Genomic DNA, 26,038 nt, shown 5'->3' with positions numbered 1-26,038 from the left:
TTTCCTCAGTAGAAGAAAAGTAAGCTATCAACAAGAATATTAAAAAATACTAAAAGTCCCCAATTACAAAGCAAATGCAGATTGATAGAATTTTAGGGTTACATCTCCCATCAAATTGGCAAAGATAAGAAGAGGAATACCAGCAATAGTTATACTTGTTATCTTTTCATTTTTATATCACTTTATATTATATATTATATCACTCATTCTAATGCAGTATACCCTTCATTTACCCCAGAGAGCAAGCCCTGGCAATAAGTGGGGGAGGGGAAATGGTTTAGCAAAGCTAAGCAACTTGATGAATCTACAGTGTCCTCTCTCCCTAGACAAAGAAGTAGGAGGAGGTCCTCTTTCATATCCCCTGAGTCATCATAATTTCACTGTTTTCAGTTTCAATTTCTTGTTCTAGTGTTTTAGATATTGTGTATATCATTTTCCAATATTAATTACTTATTAAAATCTTCCCATGCTTTTCTGTATTCATCATATTTGTTGTTTCTTATAGTAGTAATCAATTACATTCATTTACCATAATTTAGCCATTCCTCAAGAAATGAATATACTTTTCCCCTAGTTTTTTGATATTACGGAACATGTTCCTATAAAGAAATTAGCCATTTTGTTAAGAGTTCCAAATTTAATCATTTTGAAAAGTTTGTAACAGTGTTCCAAAGTTAGTAAATACTATATGCCCTTTGAATTAGGGATATTAGTATTAGTCATATATCCCAAGTGGGTCAAGGACAGGCAGAAAAAAACTTATGTTCAAAAGTACACTGGCAATTTGGTCAAAATAAAATAGGTTTTTGTCATTTGGGGAAAAGCTGAACAAATTGTATAATGATTTTGTCAGAATAATTCAAAATTATGAATGATGGGTCCAGTGAAACCTTTGACTTATTTAAATTGTAGTTCAAATGGATTAGTTCATGCATTGACCCTTATACTGTTATAAAGAAAGAGGATTTTTAAAAACTTAAAAACTCTGATCAAAGCATTGAACTATGGTGAATTCAAAAAGTAATGGGCTAGAGATTTAGAATGAAATAGGCTTCCTCTATAGCCAATGAATTAATTTGTTTTGTTAAACTCTACAAATGTATTAAAGTGAGGGCTTCTATTCAGGACAGTGAGCATTATAGGTTAATAATGATAGATAATACCTCCCCCCCAAAAAAAAAAAATCAGTGAAACATTTTTAAAATTCTGAAAGTGTGAAGGTATCATAAACAGCAATTTTGTTTCTATCTTAGTAATTTTGTTATGTAGTTTTAAAAACCATGTAACACAAGTTCACCATGTTTTATTCAGATCTTGTTCTTTGTATATTGAAATGTTTGTATTTGTTGATGATTAAGTTCACAATAAAAAAGAAAAGATTAGAAATAAAAAAAGAAAATAAAAAGAATAATAATGGCTATCTAGCTGCTTGGTTACCTTCCCTATACTGGAAAAGTAACACTATCATCCCAATCCTCCCGGGTTCACTACTACAGAAGTCATCTTGTATTCATCACTATCTCTCACTCTACATTATCCAAATGGTTGTTAAGACCTGATAATTTCTTTTTTATTGTTATTATTTTATTTTTCCAAATACATGCAAGGATATTTTTCAACATGTATCTTTGCAAAACCTTGTATTTTACATTTCTCCCTCTCTCCCCTTCCCCAAGACAGTAAACAAAAAAATGCAGTTCTTCTAAACATTTCCATATTCATCATGTTGCACAAGAAAAATCATCAAAAAGAAAAAAAAGACCACGAAAAAAAGGGGGGAAAACATACAAGCAAAGAAATAGAAACAAAGGTGAAAATGCTGTGTTTTGATCTACGTTCAGTTTCCATAGAACTCTCTGGATGTGAAGGGCACAGGCCTGGTAACTTGCTTCAAATATATCTCCTGATACTACTACCACTTTAGTGCAGGCTTTCATCACCTCATGCCTTGATTATTACAATAGACTGCTTGTGGGTCTGCCTGCTTCAAGTCTCTCTCTACTCCAATCCATCTTCCATTCAGCCCCTAAAGTAAAATTTCCCAAAATAGTTCTGATCATGTCATTCTCCCTCCCTCCCTACTCCCACCACTCTTTCCAGTAAATTCCAGTGGCTGTTACCTACAAAAGCAAATAAAAAGTACTCTATTTGGCATTCAAAGCCGTTTTCCAGTCTTTCTATACTTTATTCCCCAATATGTACTCTTCAATCCAGTAACATTAATCTCCTAACTTCTAAGAATAAGATGCTCCATTTCTCAGTTCTGAGCATTTTCTCCCTGTCCTCCTTACCTGGAATGCTCTCTCCCCTCTATTCCAATTACTGACTTTGATTTCTTTTAATACCAACTAAAATCCTCACTTTTTAGAGGAAGTTTTTCCCAGTTTCTTTAAATTTATAGTACTTTCCCTCTGTAAATTATTCCCTTGATAATTATTTCCTATCCATCCTGTCTATAGGTTGCTTTTTTATGTATTTGTTTGTATATTGTTTTCCCCATTAGATTGTAAACAACTTGAGGGAAGGGACAGGATTGTCTTTTCCCCTTCTTTTTATATCCCTGGTACTTAAGCATAGAACCTGACACATAGTAGGCACTTTATAAATGTTTATGGGTTGACAAGAAAACTTTTTAATAATATACTTTAAGTTATATCAATTGAGCTATAAGCTATCTGAGTTTAAATTCTTTTTTTCTTTTTAGAAACAAGAGTTGAAATAAAAGAATCTGTTCGAGGTCAAGATATCTTCATTATTCAGACAATACCAAGGTTAGCGCTCACTTATATCTCTTTCTTTTCAAGGAACTTATGTGTAATACTACATAAATACTTCCTTCAAAATAGAATTTTTAGGTTCATGCAACTATGTGCTCATTAAAGCAAAATCTAACTGTCTGAGCAGTTTCTTCTAGTTATATAATTCTGCTGTGGGGCTTTTTATTAAATACTGTGATCATTTGTATCTTCCATTATCAGTATGGATCTCTGTTTTCTTAGAACTAGCAAAATAATGACTTTTTTTGACTATTCTAGTCTTAAGAAACATCCCTGAAGTTCTATGCATATTAGGGCTGTGCAAGGTACAATAATATGTGAATTTACATGCTAGGGGTGACAAGATACCTATTCTGGGCATATAAAAAAGTTTAAGAAGCTTTGGGTGGGCAAGGTAGCAAATGACATTTAAATTGTGATTTAGGAGGTCACACTAGATCATCTCTAAAGTCCTGTCTTGCTTTGACCATTATGATCCTGTGGTGCTTAAGATTTGCAAAGACTATCTCTAGCTTTTTCTTTTCATATAGTTATCAGTATGTATATAGTTCTGGTTTTGTTGAATGTCTTTTCATATATATTTTCCCTGTTTCTTTCATATTACACTATATTATGAATATTAGTAGCTAACATTTATGTTTTGTTTACTGTGCTAAGCTCCTTAAAAAATTTGATTTGATCCTCACACCACCAGGAGGTAAATGCTATTTCATCCCCATTTTACAGATGAGGAAACTGAGGCATAGAGTGGTTAAGTTATTCACTCAGGGTGATATAGCCAGCCAGTAAGTACCTGAGGGTAGCTTTGTTACCCAGGTCTTTTTGACTCCAATCTCAATGTTTTTCATTGTGCTATTAGCCATTTATTTAGTCCTTTTCTAGATAGCTGTTTTACAATATGTATTTCTATCACATTTAGAGTGGCTATGAATATTTTTATATTTACAAGGGTTTTTTTTTTGTTTTTTTAAGTTACTACCAGGGAATAAGATTCAGATCAATAATTTGGGGGTCGTGTTATAAACCTTCTAGTTAATGTATTCATTCAACATTTTGTTGTTCTGGGTCCTAGTGGAGCTATGAGATAAAAAACTGTCTCAAAGATCTCAATCTCTAGAAACCTTTTTCTCTAAATGGCTTTGTTTAGCTTATATGGTTCAGCAATATTTAATTCTTCCTCTATCTTCTCTACTGAAACCATCAATATGGTAAAGGCCTGTACCTTGGTACATTCATTAATTAGACTGTATTCCTCTAATAGTTGAATTTGAGTAAAATGGAATTAATGCAATAGGAGGTTTTTTCTTTTACCTAGTTGATCCCTCAACTGTTTAGTATTCAAAGGCATAATCTCTTTTGTTTGGTTTTTTAAAAAATAAATTTAAATAATTTTAATGTACTTATTCCCCTAATTGTACTACTGACATTAACTGATATTAACTGGATGTTTGCTTCTGAATTTTTTTGTTAATATTTTTAATGTTATAATCAGCATATACAAACCTAGCCACAAAACTTCTTTCTAAGGACTAACCTCCCTAAATATAAAAGAAGGTCATCATCTGTAGGCTGGTTATTTGGTGCTGAATTTTTGAGTCTCTTCAACTGAGTTTCTTCAACTCAGAAAACAAAAACAATACAAACAGATCCACAGTCCTTTAAGATCCTTGCCACTTCCTTCCCACAGTGAAAATGATACAGCAGTGAAAAGAGATAAAATATGCCAAGAATCTTGCCATTTGTAGACAGTCTGTAAACGTTCTCTTAGCTGTTGATATTTTGAATAGAAGATTCTTTTTTTTAAATTAATTTTATAATTATAACATTTTTGGCAGTATATATGCATGTCATTTTTTTTACAACATTACCCCTTGTACTCCCTTCTGTTCCGAATTTTCCCCTCCTTTCCTCCACCCCCTCCCCTAGATAGCAGGCATTCCCATACATAATATATTATAATATATCCTAGATACAATATATATGTGCAGAACCGAAATTTGTTGTTGTTGTTGCTGCAAAGGAAGAATTGGATTCAGAAGGTAAAAATAACCTGGGGAGAAAAACAAAAAATGCTAACAGTTTACACTCATTTCCCAGTGTTCCTTCTCTGGGTGTAGCTGATTCTGTCCATCATTGATCAATTGGAATTGGATTAGCTCTTCTCTATGTTGAAGATATCCAATTCCATCAGAATACATCCTCATATAGTATTGTTGTTGAAGTGTATAATGATCTCCTAGTTCTGCTCATTTCACTCAGCATCAGTTGATATAAGTCTCTCCAAGCCTCTCTGTATTCTTACAGAATAATAATTTGAATAGAAGATTCTTGTTCAGTATCTATAGAGAAGATAAAATAAGTGACTCAACTGTCTTGGCATTCTTGTTACAAAGAAAGTCAATTTGGAAAGTGTTATAAAAGATGTCTTCAAAGAAATGTACAACCAGAAAAAGAGAACCCTTAGTGTTGATAACCACTGGACAAAGCAAGTACTTTTCATTGAATGCCTGTTAGATAGTAAGAAAATCCAAGGAAAAACTTTTCCATAGTTACATGAAGTGTTGGTATGTTAACATGTGTTATTACTTTGCTTAGCCATTTCCTATTTAATTATGTAAGGGTTGTTTCTAAATTTTCCACTATTAACATTGCTATGAATATCTTTGTATAAATTGCCTTTTTCTTTTAATACCTCATGTTAAGATCCAATTCAACAAAATACTTCTCACTTTAAGTATACCAGATACTGTAGAGGACTCAAAGGCCAAAGTTTGTTCAAAAGTTTTTTCATTTGGGCTAAAAGTGGTAGGTAGGTGGCTCAGTGAAGAGAACACTGGAGTCAAGAATATCTAAGTTTAAATACAATTTCAAACACTTATTAATTGTGTGACCCTGAGCAGATTACTTAAACTATTTGCTTTCATCTACCAGAAAAGGGAATAAAAAACCACTCGAGTCAGAGTCAGTCAGACATGATTCAACATCAGCCCATGAGGTTCCTAAGACTCTTCAGTCATTTAATTGTAATTTCAATAATATTTTAATACATACAAACAGGTTTGGATGGATAGAAAAATAAGTTATGTTGCAGTGGATCTACGCCTATGTGATATAGAATGAATTTTCCTTTAGAGTAAATCTGGAACAGCATCAATCATGATCTTTAAGAGTGAATAGCTTAGTACATTAAAGCTTATTCACTCTATACTTCTTATCTCTTGACCTGCTTCCATATTGAGCACCTCAGGAGAGCCTGAATGATTAAATATCAGAAACAAAATCCATTATTGCCATTCATGATGGACTATAATTTGTCTTGAATATTTTAATGCTTTCTTTATTATAATTGACTTGATTTCCTTATGTCACTATTTCAATATTTTGTCTTTCATAACATTTTAGATTTTAATTTTTTCTTACTGGACCAAGCTGGAATCTCAAATTATTTATTTATTCATTGTTTACATGTTAACTACATGTGAGGGATAGAATATACTGTAAACAGCCAGTTACTAGCAGTGTGACCTTGGACAGTTAATTTAACAGCTCAAGTTCTTTATTACTTTATCTGTATGGGAATGTGGGTTTGATAATTTCGTAGGCCTTTTTACCTCTAAAATTCTGTGAAATTCATAAAGTTGCTCACTTTTATATGCTAAATGGTCCCAAACTGCTATAGTTTTTTTTTAATTCTTAGTATGGACTTTTGTTTGTAGTTTATAGATGCCTTTTTTTTCTTTATACCACAGTTATTTCCTATTTTAAATTGAACTCTATCTTGTGAGAAAATAAGCAACAACATCTAAAACTAGCAAGATTATATTTGACTCACAAGACTTTGGTAGAATGTCTTTTGTCTGAAAATATATGAAAAAACGAACTTGTCAATTCATTCTTTTTTTCTTCAGCAATTCTTTTATAGTTTGATTTTGATTCCTTCCCCTCCCTCTTCCCTCCCCCCCCCCCCAATTGAGTTGCTATGACCTCTTGATTTTTTAGGTTTTTAAATTTTTATAGATATTTATCATAGTTTTGCTGGTGTTTTAGTCCTTGCTGTTTTGGACTTGTATTTGTTTTTAATACTTTCCTTATTTCCTCCTTTAATGAATGTTGTCATTGTGCTGCCTCTGATAGACCAAAGCATAATCTTTAATTTTTGGGACAGCTAGGTGGCACAGTGGATAAAGCACCAGCCCTGAAGTCAGGAAGACCTAAGTTCAAGTCTGGCCTCATGCTTGACACTTCCTAGCTGTGTTATCCTGGGCAAGTCACTTAACCCCAATTGCCTCAGGAAAATAATGATACATTTTAATAGTATTTTATTTTTTCCAAATACATGCAAAGGTAGTTTTCAACATTCACCTTTGCAAAATGCTGTTCCAAATTTTTCTCCTTTTTCCCTTCTCCTTCCTTTCTTCCCAAAACAGCAAGCACTCGGAAATAGAGAAAAATAAATTTTAATTTAATGTGATAATGTAAGGTTTATAAAAATTTTGAATCGACCCTGGGGGCTATTATAAATAGTATAAACCTCATTATACAAAATAGAAAAAAATAATAGCTAACATTCTTAGAGCACTTTTAGATTTACCAAATGCTTTTGTACCTACTGTCTCAGACTAAGTTTGGCAGCCATTTTGTGTTTCTGATTTTCATGTTATTTTGTATGTACTTATATATGCTATGTACCTGTCTAATAGAGTACAAGTTCCTTTCAATAAGGATTACTTCATTTTTTTGTATTTTTAACTTTAGTGCCTTGCCTATGTTTTCTCTTCCTCGTTTGTTCATTACTGTTCCTTTGCCTAAAATGTTTTCTTTCCCCCTCTTTATCTCATAATTCATACCCATTTATTAAAGCCCAACACAAGACCTTCTGTGGTCTTCACCCTGTGATAACAATACTCTCGAGTTTCATATAGCACTTTTGTTTTATACATGAGGCATTTTGTTGTTGTTCAGTCACTTGAGATGTGTCCAACTTTCCATGATCTCATTTGGGGCTTTCTTGGTAGAAATCATACTGAAGTGGTATGCCATTTCCTTCTTCATCTCTCTTTACAGATGAGAAAATTGAAGTGTTTGAGGCTAAATTTGAACTAGGGAAGAGAAGTTATCTTGACTTCAGGCCCAGCATTCTCTCTAGTTTAGCATTTTGCTGTCACAGTATACTTCTTAGTATCCCTAATGCACTTACCATGTAATAATGTCTGTGTTTAGGACTCATTTCTCTTCTAAATTCCATGTGTGCAAGAACTTGTCTGAACTTAGATCTTCTTCACCACCTCCCTCAATAATCTATATACAGGAGGAAAAGATAATAAATATTTATTAAATTTAAATTTTCTAGAAAAGGAGATTCTCGTACTAACTTGAGATAACACATTGTCTCAAGGAAAAGGCAAAAATATATTACTGGTAAAGGGGCCCCATTGCATTTCTCCCTTTTGAACATGGAACCAATTATAATTGTCAGCTTATGCAGAGAGTAGCAATCCAGAGTCATTGTAACAGGATAGAAACTTGTTTGGTATCTTTGATCTGTTTTTTTCCTTTTGACAACAGATCAAAATGTATATGAAGAGGGAAGGGTGGGTCTAATTTCTTTCTCATTCTTACTGTGCAGTTGGAGTTGGTTTCCTCCTGGTGGTAGCAGCATGATAGTAGTACAGCATGGATTGGTGAATGACTAAATGGTAATATGCAAATGGAATGGAATATATTCACATATATGTAATATGATGTAAGAAATAACATGGCATTCAGAGAAATGTAGGAAGGTCTTTATGAGCTGATAATAGTAGGAAGCAAGCTTATGAATAATATATAGAAAAAACCATGGATGTAAATGGAAATATTGGTAACATAGCAACTAAATTCTGATTCATTGTAATATATAATCTTAGTTTCTGGGAGAACAAATAAATAATATCTGCTTCTCAGTAAAGAGATGGAGAATTGTGGGCACAGGGTATTGTATGTTCGGTCTAGCTTACTCTATATCACCTAGTTTAGCTTTTTTTCTTGTTTTTGTTTTTGTTTTGTTTAGAGTTGGAGTGTTTGTCAAGAAATGAATGTGGCATAATTAAAAATTAAGCTAAGCAGATTTTCCCTTGGATTGAGAAAAAAAATGAGATACTAGTATAGAAGTAATAATGAAAGTGGAAGCTATGGTTTGACCCCAAAGAATGTGTGATCAATCACTTAGAGGTTAACTAATTCCCCTGTTTTCTTGATAACCAGTCATGATTTTTTTTTTTTTATCTCCAACCTAACCAAACCTACCTTTATCACCAATACTTCCCCACTCTGCACCCACTTCTTAGCTAAATATATGCAGGTATTGTTGGGAAAAATTCATCCCTACCTCTTGTCTACCATGCAGAAGGTAGATTATATGCTTGAAGATAGTGACCAGTGAATGAGAATCTCTTTTCATATGAGGCAGGACAGGATGAGTCACGTGGATTATAGTCTAGCTCACAAATATCATTATATTCTATCCCCTTGTCCCAGTGCCTCTTTTTCTCCCCTTCATCCCACTGCGAAAAAAAACCAAAAGAATCAAAACCAAATACTTCCAAATTTCCCTGTTAGTGTTGAGTATAATACTATTCTTCATCCTCATTTTTGACTCCTTGCTTACTGTTACTCCAAAACTACATATCCAGTCAGTTGTCAGATCTTGTTCTACCTTCACATCCTTTATATCCTACTTTTTTCTTTCAGCAGTCCAAATTTTTACCATCTGAAGGTTAAAAATAATGCTTATCCTTTAGAAAGAAGAAGTCTTTGAGTTCAACTGTGATAGTATTTTCCTTTTTTCTTTTTTTGGCAATTAGATTTTTTCCCTAAAACCTGAGGATTGTACAAGCAGGTGGTTATTGGTGTCACATCATGGTGCCTTGTAGAGTTTGTGATTGTGGGTTGGGGTCTGAAACAATCCCCACAATTACAGATAAGCTAGCATAAAAAAACTGAGTATAAGGTCAAGGCAACAGGTTATTTATGTTGTCAAGTTAAATATTCAGAAGTATTTAGCATGAACTGTTAGTAGGTGGGGCTGGTGAGTCTTCCCTAGAACCCAAAAGAACAGGGAAAGAATTATGATGTAAAAGTTTAGCATTCTGATGCTTTGATTGATCAGGATTTGGAATGTTTTTCAGAATTAAAAAATGAATCCTAATGATTACATTTTAATATTTTAGAGATGTGAACACAGCTGTTATGGAGTTATTGATCATGGCCTACGCGCTGAAGACTGCCTGTGCCAGAAATATTATTGGAGTCATCCCTTACTTTCCCTATAGCAAACAAAGTAAAATGAGAAAGAGAGGTTCCATTGTGTGCAAGCTCCTAGCTTCTATGTTAGCCAAAGCAGGTAAGTACAACCAAAAACAGAAGAATTTTATAGTCCATCACTTTGGCACTCTCATTATTGAAGGTGGAACAGAATCAAATAATCATGTATTCATCCTATATATGTATACATATGTGAGAGAGAGAATGAATGAGTAAATAAAGGAATAAATAGATAAGGTATGAGTTTTGCTGGTCATTTGCATAGTATAAGTCTACTGCTTGGTTTTTGTAGAATTTGTATAGGGCTCTACTGGTAATTATGGCACAAACTCCACCAGTATGTTTCTTTTGCATTTTTTTTTTAATCTTTGGATATTAGTCTTGGCATTCTACTAGCCTTTTTTATCTTTTGGCCTGACTTCATATATTTGTGCTGCTTAATTTGTTAATTCTGTTCCTTTCCAAATTGTTTTTCTTTTTAATAGTTATATGACTGAACTTTAAAAAAAAAAAAAATCTTTTCATTCCTTATACCATCTTTTACTGGTATTTCTAATTCTTTTACCAAGGTATTTTATTTTCCCAACATTATTTTGCTTTCATGCCTACAACTCAATTTTTCTTCTATATCAGACAAGTAGGAATAACAGAATTTATGATTAAACCTATAAATCACTTTGCTTTTAATATTTCCACTTTGGTATTTTATTTTTCCAGTTCGCTGCTTGTTGCTTTTATTTTTCCTTCTAATTATCTAAACTATTGTCATCTGCATCTCTTCATGTTTCAGTGTATATTGACTCATTATTTAAATTTCTTCTTTTATCTTCTCTGTTCTTTGCTAAGTTTTCAGGAACAAGTTCAAACAAACCCTAAGTAGGAGCAAACTTATTTTGCTTCTCAGTTCGGCCTGGTGAATCCTTTGTGTCAGTAATTCTCATTGAGGTGTGATCTTAAAAGGACCTGTGTGTAACTGACTTGTTGAAGCCTCCTTTGTTGAGCTGCCAGCATCACTCGACACTCTTTCTCTCAGGGATCCTTAGTTAGACCACAAGATGTTGTCCAGTGTTTCGCTATTTGTAGGTGAGAACATTTTAATTTTTTGTTTTAAAATTTCAGGTTTAACACACATTATAACTATGGATCTTCATCAAAAGGAAATACAAGGCTTTTTCAGCTTTCCTGTGGACAACCTTAGAGCATCACCTTTCCTACTTCAGTATATCCAAGAAGAAGTGAGAAAATTCTTCTGTTAATGAAACTGGCAAAAACATAGTAGTCTTCTTTAAAATATTTTGTTCCTTTGTTTTTCTGGTGTGGGATTCAGGCATCTAAAAGGCAAAACAGATAATTTTTCCCACAGAGGTCTCTTCTAATTATTTGTATAAGGCATAAGCTATTTCAGTCTTCCTATCAACAAGCCATGAGTAATAGCCTCATGTTATTTATAGAAGAAAAAAGGATTGCCTTTTTTCAGTCTATTTGGTGATCTTTTTTACTCTTTTCAAGATTGAAGATTCAGAATTTAATTCTTTTTAGCCCAAAGAGGTTTTTTTCTGATTTTAAGTGACTAATATGTTTTAAAGGTTCTTCTTTAGTTGTAGTATATTGCTCTGTTTCATGTGATTTTTTTTTTTACTTATGATTTTTTTAATCTAAATCTGTGACTAGTAATATGCAATGACATTTATGATTTTTTTTTCTTCCTAATCCAGATTCCAAATTACAGAAATGCAGTCATTGTAGCCAAGTCTCCTGATGCTGCAAAAAGGTAAATAAGCCAGAAATATATTATCTCTTTGCCCCTTTTATTAAAATATAACTTTGATAGAACTTCATGACTCTTATACTATAGTCAGTTTTTATTGATGTTAGTAGGTTCTATCCACTATCTTCATAAGATACACATACACACATTCAAATTGAGGACCAGGCCATACTTTTTGAGTAAATACGAAGTACGTTGGTGTTAAATTAATTGGAATAGCTTTCTTGATGATCACTAAATAATGATGAAGTGATTCCTAGGGTTCTTTTTCATGAATGTTCTGGGGTTTTCTCCTAGGGCCCAATCATATGCTGAGAGACTTCGCTTGGGTTTAGCTGTAATACATGGAGAAGCTCAGTGTACAGAGCTTGACATGGATGATGGGCGTCATTCTCCTCCGATGGTCAAAAATGCCACTGTACACCCTGGTCTTGAGTTGCCTTGTAAGATTATATATTTATTTTCATATCTTTTAGAAGACAGTATTTATGTAAAGGGCACTGAATAGAGACATCAAGAAACTCTAGTTGTTACTTTACTTTGTTGGGCCAAAGTTTTCTCTTCACTGATTTGAAAAGATTAACTTTTTGTTAACATTAATGCAGCTTAAGTTTTACCATCATTTAACATACATTTAAAGGAGGTATAATAAAGTTATTGTTGCTGTGTATAATGGAAATACTTTTAAAAAATAAAACATAGGTAACATTACATTTAAAACTAAGTATGTAGCTAGTGGGAGTCCTTATGTATAGATAAGTAGCTACCATTTCTACTTGAGTTTGATACCACTGGTCTATATCAGTAGTTTTTTAATTATGCCCCCGAGGCCAAAACTATTTTCATAATAGTAATTAAGACATCCTAATTTTTTTAATGGCTTTTGGTTTTCAAAATATATACAAAAAATAATTTTCAATATTTACTCTTGCAAAACCTTGTATTCCAAATTTTTCTCCCTCTCTTCCCCCCACCCCACCCCTAGAAACAAGAAATTAAATATATGTTAAATGTGTATGATTTTTCCATATGTATTTTCACAATTAGCATGTTGCACAAGAAAAATCAGATAAAAAAGGGAGGGAAATTGAGAAAGAAAACAAAAAAGGTGAAAATACTATGTTATGATCCACATTCAATCCCCATAGTTCTCTTCTCTGGCTGTAGATGGATCTCTTATCACAAATCTATTGGAATTGGCCTGAAATCACTCATTGTTGAAAAGAGCCATGTCAGAATTGTTAATAGAATAATCTTGTTATTGCTGTGTACAGTGTTCTCTAAGTTCTACTCACTTAACTTATCAGTTTATGTAGGTCTCTGCAAGTATCTCTGAAATCATCCTGCTGATCATTTCTTATAAAACAATAATGTTCCATAACATTTATATAACTTAACTTATTTAGCCATTCCCTACCTGATGGACATCTACTCAGTTTCCAATTCCTAGCCACTAAAAAATGGGCTATTAAAAATATTTTTGCACATGTGGGTCCTTTCCTCTTTTTTATGATCTTTTTTGGGATACAAGCCCAGTAGAGACACTACTGGATTAAAGGGTATACAATGTCTGACAGCCTTTTGGGCATAGTTCCAAATTGCTCTTCAGAATGATTGGATCAGCTCACAGCTCCACCATCAATGCATTAATGTCCCAATTTTCCCACATTTCCTTTCACCATTATCTTAGCCAATCTAAGAGGTATGTAGTGGTATCTTAGAGTTGTCTTAATTTGCATTTCTAGAATTGTATTAATTTGTATTTCTTTAATCAGTAGTGATTTAGAGCATTTTTTCATATGACTAGAAATTTTCTTCATCTGAAAATTATCATCCCTTGACCATTTATCAATTGGAGAATGGCTTGTAGAATGAGTGTTTTTCAGAATTTTTTGCATGAAGTCAGATTTGCCTCATGTAACTTTAATTGAGAATTATTTATATAGAGACATGTTAGTTACATCTGCTTAAGATAGCTTAGTAACTAGTGAGGAAAAATGGGAACATGAGGAATTACCCACCATTCTGATATTTTTGGCTTGTAAGCATTGTTTTGTCTCCATATTCTCAGCCTGGAGAAATCTTTCATGAAAATACAAATTAATTCATTTACAGGAAGCAAAGTTCATAGTGGTAACAGTAATAACTTTTTCCCCTTATTAACTTGGTTATTATACATGATAGAATTCTGTTTTAACTGGGTTATTTAGTTAGCATCTTTCCAGAGCAAATCAGCTTGAAATATATTTATATACATGTAGATCTACATGAGACATCACTTTATTTGAACTTAGAATTTGCTTTAAAATCCAGAGACCCTTATTTTAAATCATATTTCATATAATTTTTTGATTATTGAAATATTAAAAGCTCTTGAGTTTGTGTCAGAATTATCACCAATGGAAAGATATTTCAGCTGAGTGTTTATGATAACCTTTCCTTTTCTCCCATATTTCCAGCCTTAAGAAATCAGCCATTAGTTTGGCTTCTGATTGTTACATAAATTCACCTGAATATTCTCTCTTCCCCTCCTTTTTTCTCTCCTCCCTTATTCTCTCCCTTAATCCACCTTCTACCCCTCTTGGGTTCTTATTCTTGGACTTAATAGATTCTTCTTTTGCTCTTAGAAGCTATAAATCCACTATGACCCTTTATTCTCTTAAACAGTTAGTTGCCCCAAATTATGCTATAATAAAAGGCTTCCAATCTTTGTGTTAACTTCATTTCTACTATCTCTGGGAAAGAAAGGGCAATGTCCTTGTTCTTTAGTTAGGTTCTATGATTATGATAGGCTATTCTCATTCTAAAAAGAAGAGTTGTTTCAAAATCTGTTTCTCAGATACTATCATGCCTTCTTGTCACCATGACACCCAATTTTGTATGCACAATTAGTTTAGTTTGGAATGTTTGCATTCTTAACATTGTAACCCTTCCATTAGTGAGAATCAAAAATATAAGCATTTCACCATTAATATGGATCTGTCTCAAATATGTGGCAGTCATTAATTGGAAAGGCACTGCGTATGGGGTTTTTTGGGTTTTTTGCTATTATTTCTATTGCTTGCCCTAAAAATTGAATTTTTAGGTTCATGTCTACTCCACTGAGACTTTTAACTAAAAACAAACAAAAACCCTGTTGCAGGCTTTAATTCTTTATACACATACATAGTGTTAAATTTGAGTTTCAATTGAATAGAAATAGAAAGCATGGTAGCTATCCAGGAGGGCCATGTTTTCTGGCTTTTTATTTTGCCTAATACTATGTCAGGCTTTGGGTTAAATTTTAAACTGGGGCTCTGTTTTTAAGCTGTTTTCTCTGTCTTATCAGACTTTCGTTGAGTACTGTTTTCTATTAAGGAATGAAAAAATTTCTTTTAGGGAGCAGAGCAGATATTTCAGTCAAGTGCTATCTAATCCAAAGAATTGATTTGGCTCTAATGAAGATGCTGTTATAGGATTGTTAGAATTTCTGATACTCTGTGTGGAGTTCAGCTGTGACTGTCACATTTTACTGGGGACTGGCTTACAAATACTACTTTAAAACTCTCTTAAAAGAATATTGTAGTCATTTCTGTTTGTGGACTTAGTTTTAACAGTTTTTGTCCACAATTAACCTTCAAATTTAGCTTTGTATTTAAAGTGTGTTTTTCTTAAAGAACTGGAAGACTAGAAAAAAAAGCATTTTTTATATGTATATGTGGCTTCTGGTGGTTTGGTTTTTTGTTTTTGTTTTTTTGCTCTTGACATTTCTTTGATCCTATACCACATCATTAAAACAAAAAAATAAAAACTATTTTCTTTTATGAGGATGAATTATTTTTTTTAATGTGAAATGCCTACTCTTTTCCTTTTTAAATTTTGGTTATATTGGTATCTTTTATATGTCACATTTATTCTTCTAAATTCTATTCTAAAGGTTATTTTGAATAATTTTTGGAATTGCCTTAACCAATTTTGTCCATTGTTTATTTAAAATACAGATAAGAAATTATGCTTTTGAGAGAGTTATTAAGTAACACATTTTTCTTTATTTTGCTCTGTACCCAATTTTTGAATTTTAAAGAATTTATGTATTTTGGGGAAGAGGGAGAAAGTTTTAGTAGAAAACTAATCACAAAGTTGAATGTCAAATTTTTTGCATCACAGTAGAACAAAACTTCACTTCTGCTGGTATTTGATGTGGTTATGGGTAGATATTGGCTTGCAATTTCTTTCTTTTTTTGTAGAGTAAAAAATGATCAAGAAAAAGGATCACATCTTTTTAAGAAGCTGGTAGGTCAATATAACTACCTACCTGTGTGGTTTATCTTAAACTGCTTAAAGACAGTTTAACTGCTTCCACTGGTAGCTTTTCCCTTTTTTAAAATAACATTAATGGGGGCAGCTAGGTGGCACAGTGGATAGAGCACCAACCTTGAAGTCAGGAGAACCTGAGTTCAAATGTGACCTCAGACACTTACCACTTCCTATCTGTGACCCTAGACAAGTCATTTAACCCCAATTGTCCCAGCCAAAAAAAAAAAGAAAAGAAAAGAAAAAGAAATAACATGTATAGGAGCTTCTTGGCCTCCATGATACAGGGGGGAAAAATTACTATTGGTAATTTTTTCTTGGACAGAAAGGCCAATATCTTAAATTTGCTGATAAAATAATTTCTCTTCAGCTCACCAACTGAATTCAACAAACTTTTATTCACTGGATTGTAGAATAAAATGGGATTGGATTCAGCTATTATGTCTTTGATAATAAGAGCAGAATCCCCAAAATTCAATAATTGTGTGAATAAAATCAAAATATTTTAATTAACTTTGAAATTTGAGTTATTTTTCAGTCTTAATCTTTGTTTTATACAAAATCAGAATTTGTTCTAAATTTCTGCACTCTAATTTCTCTTCTAGATATTTTTTGCCTAAGTGGAACTTATTCTTTCTTGGGAAGAACTTTCAAATTCTGTTACTTGGTCCTTATGAAAAAGCTTTTTGGTTTTTTTTTTGTTTGTTTGTTTTTAAGGAATCTGGTGTAGGTGGGGTGTGGCTGTGTGTGAGATTTGGAGCTTGGTCATTGCCTCACAGATGCAATTAAGGACAACCACACTAATCCATCTCTTGACCTATCTCATTTATTTTTCTGGCTTTGAGTTCAAAGACAGTTTGTATCTGTGGGAATATTCTTCTCTACATGTAAAGATAGTTTTCAGCTTCATTTTTGTAAGATTGTGTGTTCTGAATTTTTTTCCCAGTACCTCTCTCTCCCCAATGCAAGCAACTAATCTGGGTTAAATATGTGCAGTTCTTTTAAATGTATTTCCATCTTTGTCATGTGCAAGAAAATCAGACCAAAGGAAGGGGTGGGGGAAGTCTATAGGAATATTCTTAATAAATTCCAAGATTTTCAGAAATTTTTTCTCTAATGAGCTCAACCTCTACCCAGAAATAAGTCCAAGAAGATTCCCTCCCCTGTAGGGGTCCAGTTTTTTCTCAGTCTCAGACCATGACTTTACAGGGATATATAGAATCACCGCTAATGTAAGTTATTTTTGAGGGAAGCAAGGTGGATGATAGACTGAAACTTACTGGGTTCTGATACATACTGGCAGGGGAATCCTGGGCAAGGCACTTTACCTCTCAATGCTCCAGACAGCTCTCAGATGGGAGTTGCAGAGAAGATGCTGATCTGTCCTACCAAAGGAAGTTCCTCACTAGGAACCTTTCGATATAATTTCTGAACTGCATCAAATAACATAGAAATTCAGACCAGAGGGACTTGAAGCTTTCTTTCCTGTTCTCTTCTTCCCGCCTGGTCTGAGACAGGCTTTGCAAAAACAGCTGAGGAGTCTTCCAAGGGCTCCTATCCCAGGAAGGTCTTTTTGTGTTTCTGGCACTCAGCAGCCTGGGACCACACAAGATTTGATGATGGGGAAGCATTGAGAATCTTATTCAGTGCCAAAACCATTTTAAATGGCGAACGAGAGAGAGAGAGAACATTCTTCTTCTGATTATATATACTAAGTTTTTGTTGTTTTTTTTCCCCCTAGTGATGATGGCTAAAGAAAAACCACCAATCACAGTAGTTGGAGATGTTGGAGGGCGGATAGCCATTATAGTGGTATGGAATCCTTCATTCATAGCAAAAACATTATACTCGAACTTTACTTCACCTTTTTTTTTTTTTTTTTTTTTTTTTTTTTTTTTTAATATCATGGTGATTTAACATATTTGTATTTATATATTTTTGGGGGGGAGGGGGGGCAAGGCAATCAGGGTTAAGTGACTTGCCCACGGTCGAATATTAGATGCCAAGTGTCTGAGGCTGTTTTATACTTCAGTCCTCCTGATTCCAAAGCTTGTGCTCTATCCACAGTGCTTCCTAACTGCTTGATTGGTAAGGTACCTCCAATCTTTCACCCAATAGCTCCAATGACAGGTTGAAAAACTTATGAAATAATTGTGAAGTCCAGAATGTAAATTCTGCTCATGAAATGAGACAAAAAGAATAAAAATCTCAAAATGACATTTTTGAGCCAATGGTTATTCACTGTGCTCTAGCCAAAGAGACTGGTTCCATGATATTTAATAATAAATATTACTTTTATCACAAAAGTAAGCCTGTATCCCAAGTTCAGATTCCTCCTTCCTAGCCTTTAGTTTATTTTAATTTGCATTCACCCACAACTGTCCTTAGAATTTCTTTGCTGGGGTGTAAAGGGCTAGAATTGAGCAATGCACTTGGATAATGAAGCACGTGAGACTAATTGCCAATTGGACAGTTCCCTATTAACTTGTTTGAAGTTGTCCCTCCCCAGCTGTTCTGTGCTGACTTGATTGGTGGGACAAAGAGGGGGAAGTGACTTGTGTGGGGGGAGGAGGAGGAGGAGAAACTTGGGTGGTGGAACTCAAGTTCTCTGGCCCTCGTGTCCTGGCGTTGGAGGGTGACCGTAAAAGATCAAGAATAAGGATGTTTAGTGATCCTGACTCCTGCTGATTTCTGGGAAGACAGAGTTCCAGCACTGTGGCACAGTCTTATTCCCTTATTGAGGATTTCTTCTGGTGTGGTTCCAATGAACTTGACTTATCAAGAGCTTGAATGAGAGATTAGATATTTATATCTATATACACTAAAATCCTGCTGCTTGGGCTAGTAAGACAGCTACATACAAGTCTTATTTCTATGTTCATCCTTGGCTTAGGGTGGTCTTTAGTTTGAAGTAGCCAGAATAATTGTAAACTCAGATAACATACTGTGTGAAAAAGCCTGCAGATAGAGATAAGAAAAATACATTTTATTCCCTTACTATTAGTATTTTATTTCCTTTAAAAAAAGGAAAGGCTACTAATAGGAAAATTAAATTATCTTTCCTTTAATTCTGTGTTTAAGGTAAAGCACGGGTAGGTTAAGACAGTAACAAATCTCTTAATTCTGTTCCTCTTTTTCCCCAGGATGACATCATTGATGATGTGGAAAGTTTTGTTGCTGCTGCTGAGATACTCAAAGAGCGAGGTGCCTACAAGATTTATGTTATGGCCACTCATGGCATCTTGTCTGCAGATGCTCCTCGTCTCATCGAGGAATCATCCATTGATGAAGTATGTTCTGGTTTTTAATCCTCCTTTACTTCTGAGCTGGCCAGTCATTGTTTGTTGTTACTTTTTCTGTTAATGGCAAAAGCAGAAAACTCATAAACCTAGTATTTAAAAGTATAAAATGATTTGGCTGTGGTCCAAATCATTTTATGGTGGTTGTTTAGGTGGTCCACAAAGTATGACACATCTGGGACTAGAACCCAGGTCTTAAGGCCCATTTATAATATAGTTATGTAGGTACTTGCATGTAGTGTTGCACAGTGCAAAATGTTTCATTCACAGAAACCTTATGGGTTGATATTGCAGCCATGAAATGATGAATTTTCCCAATTTTCAGATTAGGAAAGCTAAAGGGGAAACAGTTTGCCCAAAGGGTAAGGAAGAAGTGGCTTTTTCTTGTCAACTGGTCAGAAAGGCATATTTTAGAATAAGTGATCATCAGAATAATTAGAAAATAGCAACATAAAAAAATACTTCTTTGAGAAGGCAATTTTCCCAATTCAGGTTCTCCAGGGTAAATCAAAAACTTTATCTAGCAGAATATTTAATTAACCAGTTGATATATCATTCCAGTCTCAAACTCAACAATTGATAGTTATTTAGATATTAGCTTTTAAATATACAAATAGCAACATACCCTTTAAATCTGACATCGTCTCCTCCACCGTTTTTTTTTTTGTTTGTTTGTTTGGTTTTTTTTTTTTTTTTTTTTTTTTATTGCTACCCAGCTTAGTGTTCTAATTTCTGTTGTAGAAACTAAGATCTTTAAAATGCGGATTCTTGAAAAGGAATCTGTGGGGAATTATTTCAAAAACTGATTATACTATTTCTTTTCTGTTACCTTGTGGCTTTAGGTGGTTGTGACCAACACTGTTCCTCATGAAGTACAGAAGCTGCAGTGTCCCAAGATAAAGACTGTTGATATCAGTTTGATTCTTTCAGAAGCAATAAGGAGAATCCACAATGGGGAATCCATGGCTTACCTATTTAGAAACATTACTGTAGATGACTAGAATGCAGACTTGCTTTTGTTCTGGGGCTTTTGAGGAAAAAAAGACATGGCCATCAGTTATGTGACAAACATCAGTTAGTATGACAAACATCAAATGTTTCTTTGGGGAGGAGAATGCTGGAGGTTTCTTAGATGGTGGAGAAGCAAAAAGAAAATTAAATTGAGCAGTGTTTATACCAGAAACTTTCTTTTACCCTGTGGAGAAGCATTGTAACAGAGATGATGAAAAAGAAACAAGTCAGCTGACTGAAGGATCTCCTACCAATCCAGTTCTTTTTTTAAAAAAGTTATTAAGTCTCATGCTTAAAATGAATATTTTAAAGACTTATCCGGAATTGTTTCATAACTCAATTAATTTGTTCATTTCTTGGAAAATGGATTTGTTACATTGAGACTGCTTCTACAAACAGAATACTTATCTATAGTGCTTATGAATCAAGTTTCTGTTTAAAAAAGGAACTAAGTATTCTGCATAAGTATAAGCAAGAATGTTTCATTTCATGAGGTTAAATGCAGTTTATACATGGGATAGGAAATAGTACAGTGATACTGTTATTGAGCCTATGAATCTGGCCACCTGTATATTCAAGCTTTCCTTAAATTGGAATTTAAATACTTTATCTAATCCCATTCTTTCCTACACTGCAGAAGCCCATCCTCCTTCCCCCTTTACATGTGCTCAACCACCTCATGTCTTTTCCCATCCTACTACATGAGTTGTGTATGGTGAATACTTGGGGACTAAAATGATAAATTACATGGCAATGTGAAATTAAAATCCCTCTCAATGTCACAATGTCTGTATGGTGTGTGAAATGAATAGATTCATGCTTTTGCCTCTACTCATCCCTTCTAATTGTGATCAGTCATCTGTTGGGAGTTGAGGGTGTAGCTTACCTTCTGTAATGACCTAGAATTCATTCCATTTTCATTAATATTTGAGGGTTAAAAAGCATAAATGGAAATACAATGCAGTCACATTTCTCCCAGCAATAAGTTCTAAATGTACAGATAAAACTTTTTAGCCAGTTTAATTTTGTTCTTCCAGAGCTGCCTCTACACTACTGAAATTTGCTACTGTCTTGAAAATAGGTAGAATTTTGGTTGGGAAGACCATGAGGAATTAGGAAAAGCAGTGTAGTTTCTAGGGTGGAACCTCTAGACATCAGTTTAGCTGAGTAATATTGGGAACATTATTTTACTCCTCTGAATGGATCCATTTCCTTCACTGCAAGACAGAAAGGTATGGACTGAAGTCCCTTCAGCTTCTAGGATCTGTTGGCCTGTTTACCACAATAGCAAAATTTTGCATTTGATTCTAATGCTGTATGGTAAATATATTCTATAGAGTACAGAATTTCCTTGTGGCCAAAATTATTTCTCCACTTTTGTCAAAGTTGGATATCTGGAAGACTGATTTCAGTAAGTCTGAAGAAAAATTAATCATAGTTCTCCAAGGGTTAACTTGAGCTGAATGAGTTAATTTTGTTTTCTTTGCTGCCATAGGAATCTGCTAGGGTGTAGATGGGTGTAATTTTTTTTTTTAAGTTAAAATAAATAAAATGGCAATGGAGTATCTCTTCTCAATTTTCATTGACCTTTCCATTCAATCTGTCAAAAGTTAGCTATGTTAACATCCCTTTTATCATCACTACTCCCATTTTAATGAAGTCAAGTAGCATGAGAACCTATTCATGCCAGATTGAGTGAAGAAAAGTAGTCTTTGAGGTGAACATGTTTTGATTCACCAAAGTAGTATGCAAAGTTTCTTTGAAAATTAGCTCCAGCCCTCTATTAAGTGTGATGATTTTCTCTCTGTCATAGTTTAGCAATACCAGATTTGGAGTCAAAACAAAACCTAATCCCACCTACCACTTATTACCTTTTACACCTTCCAGCACCTCACAACTTTGAGTCTTTTTTCATTTGCAAAGTGAAGAAATTGGACTTAAATCTTTTAAAAGCCTTTCCAATCATGATCCAGTGGAATAGTGCCCATGATTAGGCCTGAAATACTAAGCTTCATCTTTCTACTTTGCAAAACTGAGACTTGACAAGTGCACATTTAATTTTAGAACAGTCTGACAATGTAGCAATAGAAAGTCTTGCCTATCATAAAACATTTTCAAGATAATAGTTATTTACCATTTCTCTGCCTCCATAGTGAAACTCCAAAGAACCCCCTTAATTTTAAATAGCAAGAATCCTTAACCTTTTTTGCACAATGAACTACTTTGGCAGCCAGATGAGAATTTGAAGAGGGATTGGGGGGAGCCTTAAGAGTAATGTTTCTAAATAAAACAGTTTTATGAAATAATTATGAAATGCGGTTGTCAAAAGTTTTGTTTTTTCAAATAAATTCACGGACCCTAGATTAAGAACAAGGTAGCTGTTACAATGGGTAGGGCCCTGGATCTGGTGAATTCTAACCTAGCTAGCTAAGTGACCTCAGCCCTCCAGATCTTAAGATTTTTTGGAAAGAATAAGTTCGGGGAGTCAGAAGGCGATCACAGTCTGGCTTTCCTTGTTCGGACGCTGCTGGACTTGCTGGTTGTTGGTATCAATGGAAAATGCTTTTGGGGCACGCGCCGGCCCCGGAAACGAGTCGCTCGCCTCCCCAACGGACCTCGCTTTACTCCACCTTTCTGTCCTAAGTTGGAGGGTTTGCTCTGAACCGGGAGTTCTTCCATGGAACTCGTAGCGAGCCGTGCCGCTGCTTTTGCGACTGTTACCGAGCAACCACAAATAGTAAAAGAATAAAATCCCCCTTCGGAGAAAACAAATGGTACGCCGGACGTTTCGAACCGCCGGGAGAACAAACCGAATTAGCGGTGAACCAATGGGAGGGAGAGGGTGGAACGCCCGGACTGGGAGACTTGGAGATTAGGTACTGCGTGGAGGTCTAGCTGACAACGTAGGAAAAAGCTTTGAGATTTCCTGAATCGACCGTGGGAGGTGGGCGGGAGGGGGAGGGGGGAGGGAGGTCTGCCTGGGGCAGGGCTTCCAAGAGGGGCGAGTAAGCCCTTGCTTGGACAGCTTCCTCCCTGGGTTCGCACATCCTTAGATTCCCGATAGCGTCGTCCTCCGGCAAGTGGGACATCTAGCAGTCAGATAATAGTTAACTTGGCCGAGCTGGGTAAGGGAACCGAGACCGCTGGAGGCAATTGCCGAAGACACCTTTCAGGACTCAACGAGACGGGGCGAAGAACTGGCCTTTTCTTTCGACTGAGGGAGCCCATCCCGAGCCTGACCCGTTTGAATGTTGAGTCGATCTAAGTGGACTAATCATGCCTTCCAGAGTCAATCTAGCGGAGCTGCTGGACCTTTCAATTGGCACGCCGGAGATTGGGGCTGTCAACTTCAATGCCCTCCACGCCTTGCTCACGGTTGTGCTCAAGCAACTGAATCTGCAGGATTTCAAAACTGAGCTGCCACCCCAGATCACCGAGCAGAGCCGGACCATAGAGTCTTTACGGCTCCCCTCCAAGGAAAAGAGAAGGCCCAGCCTCACCAAGCAGGCTTCTTTAGGGAGACAAGTACCTCAAGAAATAGAGGCTCAGGTGAAGGAGCTGGGGGGACAGATGCAGGATTTAGGCAAACAAGTCCAAGCCATCGAGAACCAGGTGCAGGACATTGGCTCCCACGTCAGTGTGTTTGGGGAGCAAATGGCTGCTTTGGACAAGCTGCCATCCGGTACCGATCTGCTAGAGAAGACTCCGAGTGGCTCCCGTGTGTCAGACATATGGCAAATGTTGCAGCTGAAAAAGAAAGTGGAAGCAAACGAGGATGGTATTTCTAAGGTGAGCCAGTTTGAGTGACTGGCTGAGAGGCTGGGGAGGGAGAGAGCGAATGATCGTCTTCCCGGGACTTTTGAATTCCCTTTCTTCGTGGAAAAATCATTAAAGTTTGGTCAAGTTAGATTTCTCCAGTCGTTAACGGACAGGTTCTGAAGGAGGAGAAATACTGGCTGGGTTCGTGGGAAGAAAGGAGAGCTTTGTATTTCCTTTCCTAGACTGTAACTGTAGTAGACATTGGAGGCTTTAGAAAAGGCAGGAGGTGCCTCCACACCAGAAAATAATGGAGAGTAGGGGTCCTGGTGGTGAGGGGTGGGATGTTAGGCATTCCAAGATTTAGGAACACCCTGGCTCAAACTTCACACCTCTTCAGTCCTAATCTAGAAGATGCTGGAAAAGGACCTTAGACATCAATCAAATCATTTCATTTTTCAGAAAGGGAAACTCAGATACAAAGTGAAGTCACTTACCCCAGATCACATAAAGTTATTGACATAGTTGGGACTAGCATCTCACCTCCTGCTTAGACTGGTGCTCTTTGTAATCTCACCAGAGAAATCTCTACAAATCATTTCACTTTTGAAATTATGCTATTTTGAACAGGATACTAAGAAAAACTTTATTCAAAAAAGTAATAATAGCCACAAGAACTCAAAAGAATGTTTAGATAGTTGTGGCAAATATTAAATTTTGACTATTTCAATAGTAAAAACAATCTGATATCTTTCAATCAAATGAGCTATAAACAGACACACACACCTAAATGAAACATCAAACTAGCAGTGCTGAGATTCCTGAGCAATTTCAGGTCCCAAGTATCAGCCCCAGGTTGAGAGCTTTCTTCCTGACTGACTAGAGGATCCCATGACAGAGGTAAGAGTAGGACCATCCCTCATTGACCAGACATGTACTCATTCTTCATGGCAAAGGGAAAAGAAGGCTAAGACCCAGATGAGTTTTTTCCCAGCCTGGGGAAACTACCCCACTGGGTCCCAGGTAGGAATGTACTAGTATTTGTTTAACAAGTGACTCTCAGGGAAAAAAAAAAAAAAAAAAAACAAAGTTTAATCTGCATTATTAACATTTTCTCAGCAACAACAACAAAATCAATACACCAAATCCTGCTTTGTACTATTTGTTGATTTCCTGAGATGTAAATGCTGATACTGAAAATTTGCCAGTCAACTCCAGTGGGTTCAAGCTGACTACAGCACACTCCTGGGCAGATATATCATCCCACATTCTGTTGGTTCCTCCTGCAGGCCATAGGACTGATCGAGGATGTCATGAATGAAGTCAAAGACTTGAAAGGGGATCCAGAGAAGGGGTATCTTCAGAAGGATGTTCCCCAGGTGAGAAGGAGCTTTCTTGCCCATCTTCTGGGTCCCAAGCAGGCCAAGTGTCACCAGGATTCCTTCTTCCAGCACTCCTGCTGAGGTCAATGCAGACTTCCCAATCTTAGCAGGAATCTGGTCTGATTCTCAAAAATCGGGATCTTTTGGGCCCTTACCCTAAAGAACAAATGGATTTTTAAAACCTTAGAACTCTTCCCCGCTTCTCTCCTCTATTGCTTAACTGGTGGCAGCAGAAGTCACAAGCCCAAGCTTTAAGATTTGCACTGGTTTTGAAAACTTCATAATAGGAAATGGAGAAATTATTCAAAACTAATTTTAACAGAGCTATTTAAAAGTAAAAAAAAATTCCAGGAGTAAGGAGGGCAGAAGGCAATGTGAAGAAGAAAGGAAAAAAAAAGGAGGGGGGAACTGAAATAACTTGAGAGAAAGATGGGAGATGGGATTCATTTG

The 26,038-nt window shown here is 35.4% G+C and overlaps 2 protein-coding genes and 1 long non-coding RNA gene across 4 annotated transcripts in view; 2 read left to right on the top strand and 1 right to left on the bottom strand.

The window, feature by feature from the left end:
- Window positions 1-22,013, top strand: part of PRPSAP1 (phosphoribosyl pyrophosphate synthetase associated protein 1) — a 35,809-nt gene extending 13,796 nt beyond the window's left edge. Inside the window, exons 3-10 of the mRNA XM_074260808.1 lie at window positions 2,705-2,771; window positions 9,986-10,158; window positions 11,199-11,314; window positions 11,795-11,850; window positions 12,145-12,290; window positions 17,882-17,952; window positions 19,284-19,430; window positions 20,282-22,013. Of these exons, the coding sequence (XP_074116909.1) occupies window positions 2,705-2,771; window positions 9,986-10,158; window positions 11,199-11,314; window positions 11,795-11,850; window positions 12,145-12,290; window positions 17,882-17,952; window positions 19,284-19,430; window positions 20,282-20,440 (935 nt within the window). The 3' untranslated portion in view covers window positions 20,441-22,013. The remainder of the gene's footprint in view (window positions 1-2,704; window positions 2,772-9,985; window positions 10,159-11,198; window positions 11,315-11,794; window positions 11,851-12,144; window positions 12,291-17,881; window positions 17,953-19,283; window positions 19,431-20,281) is intronic.
- On the bottom strand, window positions 19,106-23,129 carry LOC141538881 (uncharacterized). The gene is made up of 3 exons (XR_012481150.1): window positions 22,322-23,129; window positions 20,269-20,410; window positions 19,106-19,496 (listed from the first exon to the last, which is right to left on the bottom strand). It is a non-coding gene; the product is annotated as an uncharacterized LOC141538881 (long non-coding RNA).
- A 239-nt stretch (window positions 23,130-23,368) lies between these two features.
- QRICH2 (glutamine rich 2) overlaps window positions 23,369-26,038 on the top strand; it is a 32,417-nt gene continuing 29,747 nt past the window's right edge. For both annotated transcript variants that reach the window (XM_074260807.1, XM_074260806.1), the window contains exons 1-2: window positions 23,369-24,239; window positions 25,496-25,585. In XM_074260807.1, coding sequence (XP_074116908.1) covers window positions 23,727-24,239; window positions 25,496-25,585 — 603 coding nt within the window. In that variant the 5' untranslated portion in view covers window positions 23,369-23,726. The remainder of the gene's footprint in view (window positions 24,240-25,495; window positions 25,586-26,038) is intronic.

The sequence above is a fragment of the Sminthopsis crassicaudata genome, chromosome 4, assembly GCF_048593235.1.
Source record: "Sminthopsis crassicaudata isolate SCR6 chromosome 4, ASM4859323v1, whole genome shotgun sequence".
NCBI lineage: Eukaryota > Metazoa > Chordata > Mammalia > Dasyuromorphia > Dasyuridae > Sminthopsis > Sminthopsis crassicaudata.
The sequence above is the reverse complement of the archived record's forward strand: the minus strand, read 5'-3'. Positions and strand labels throughout refer to the sequence as shown.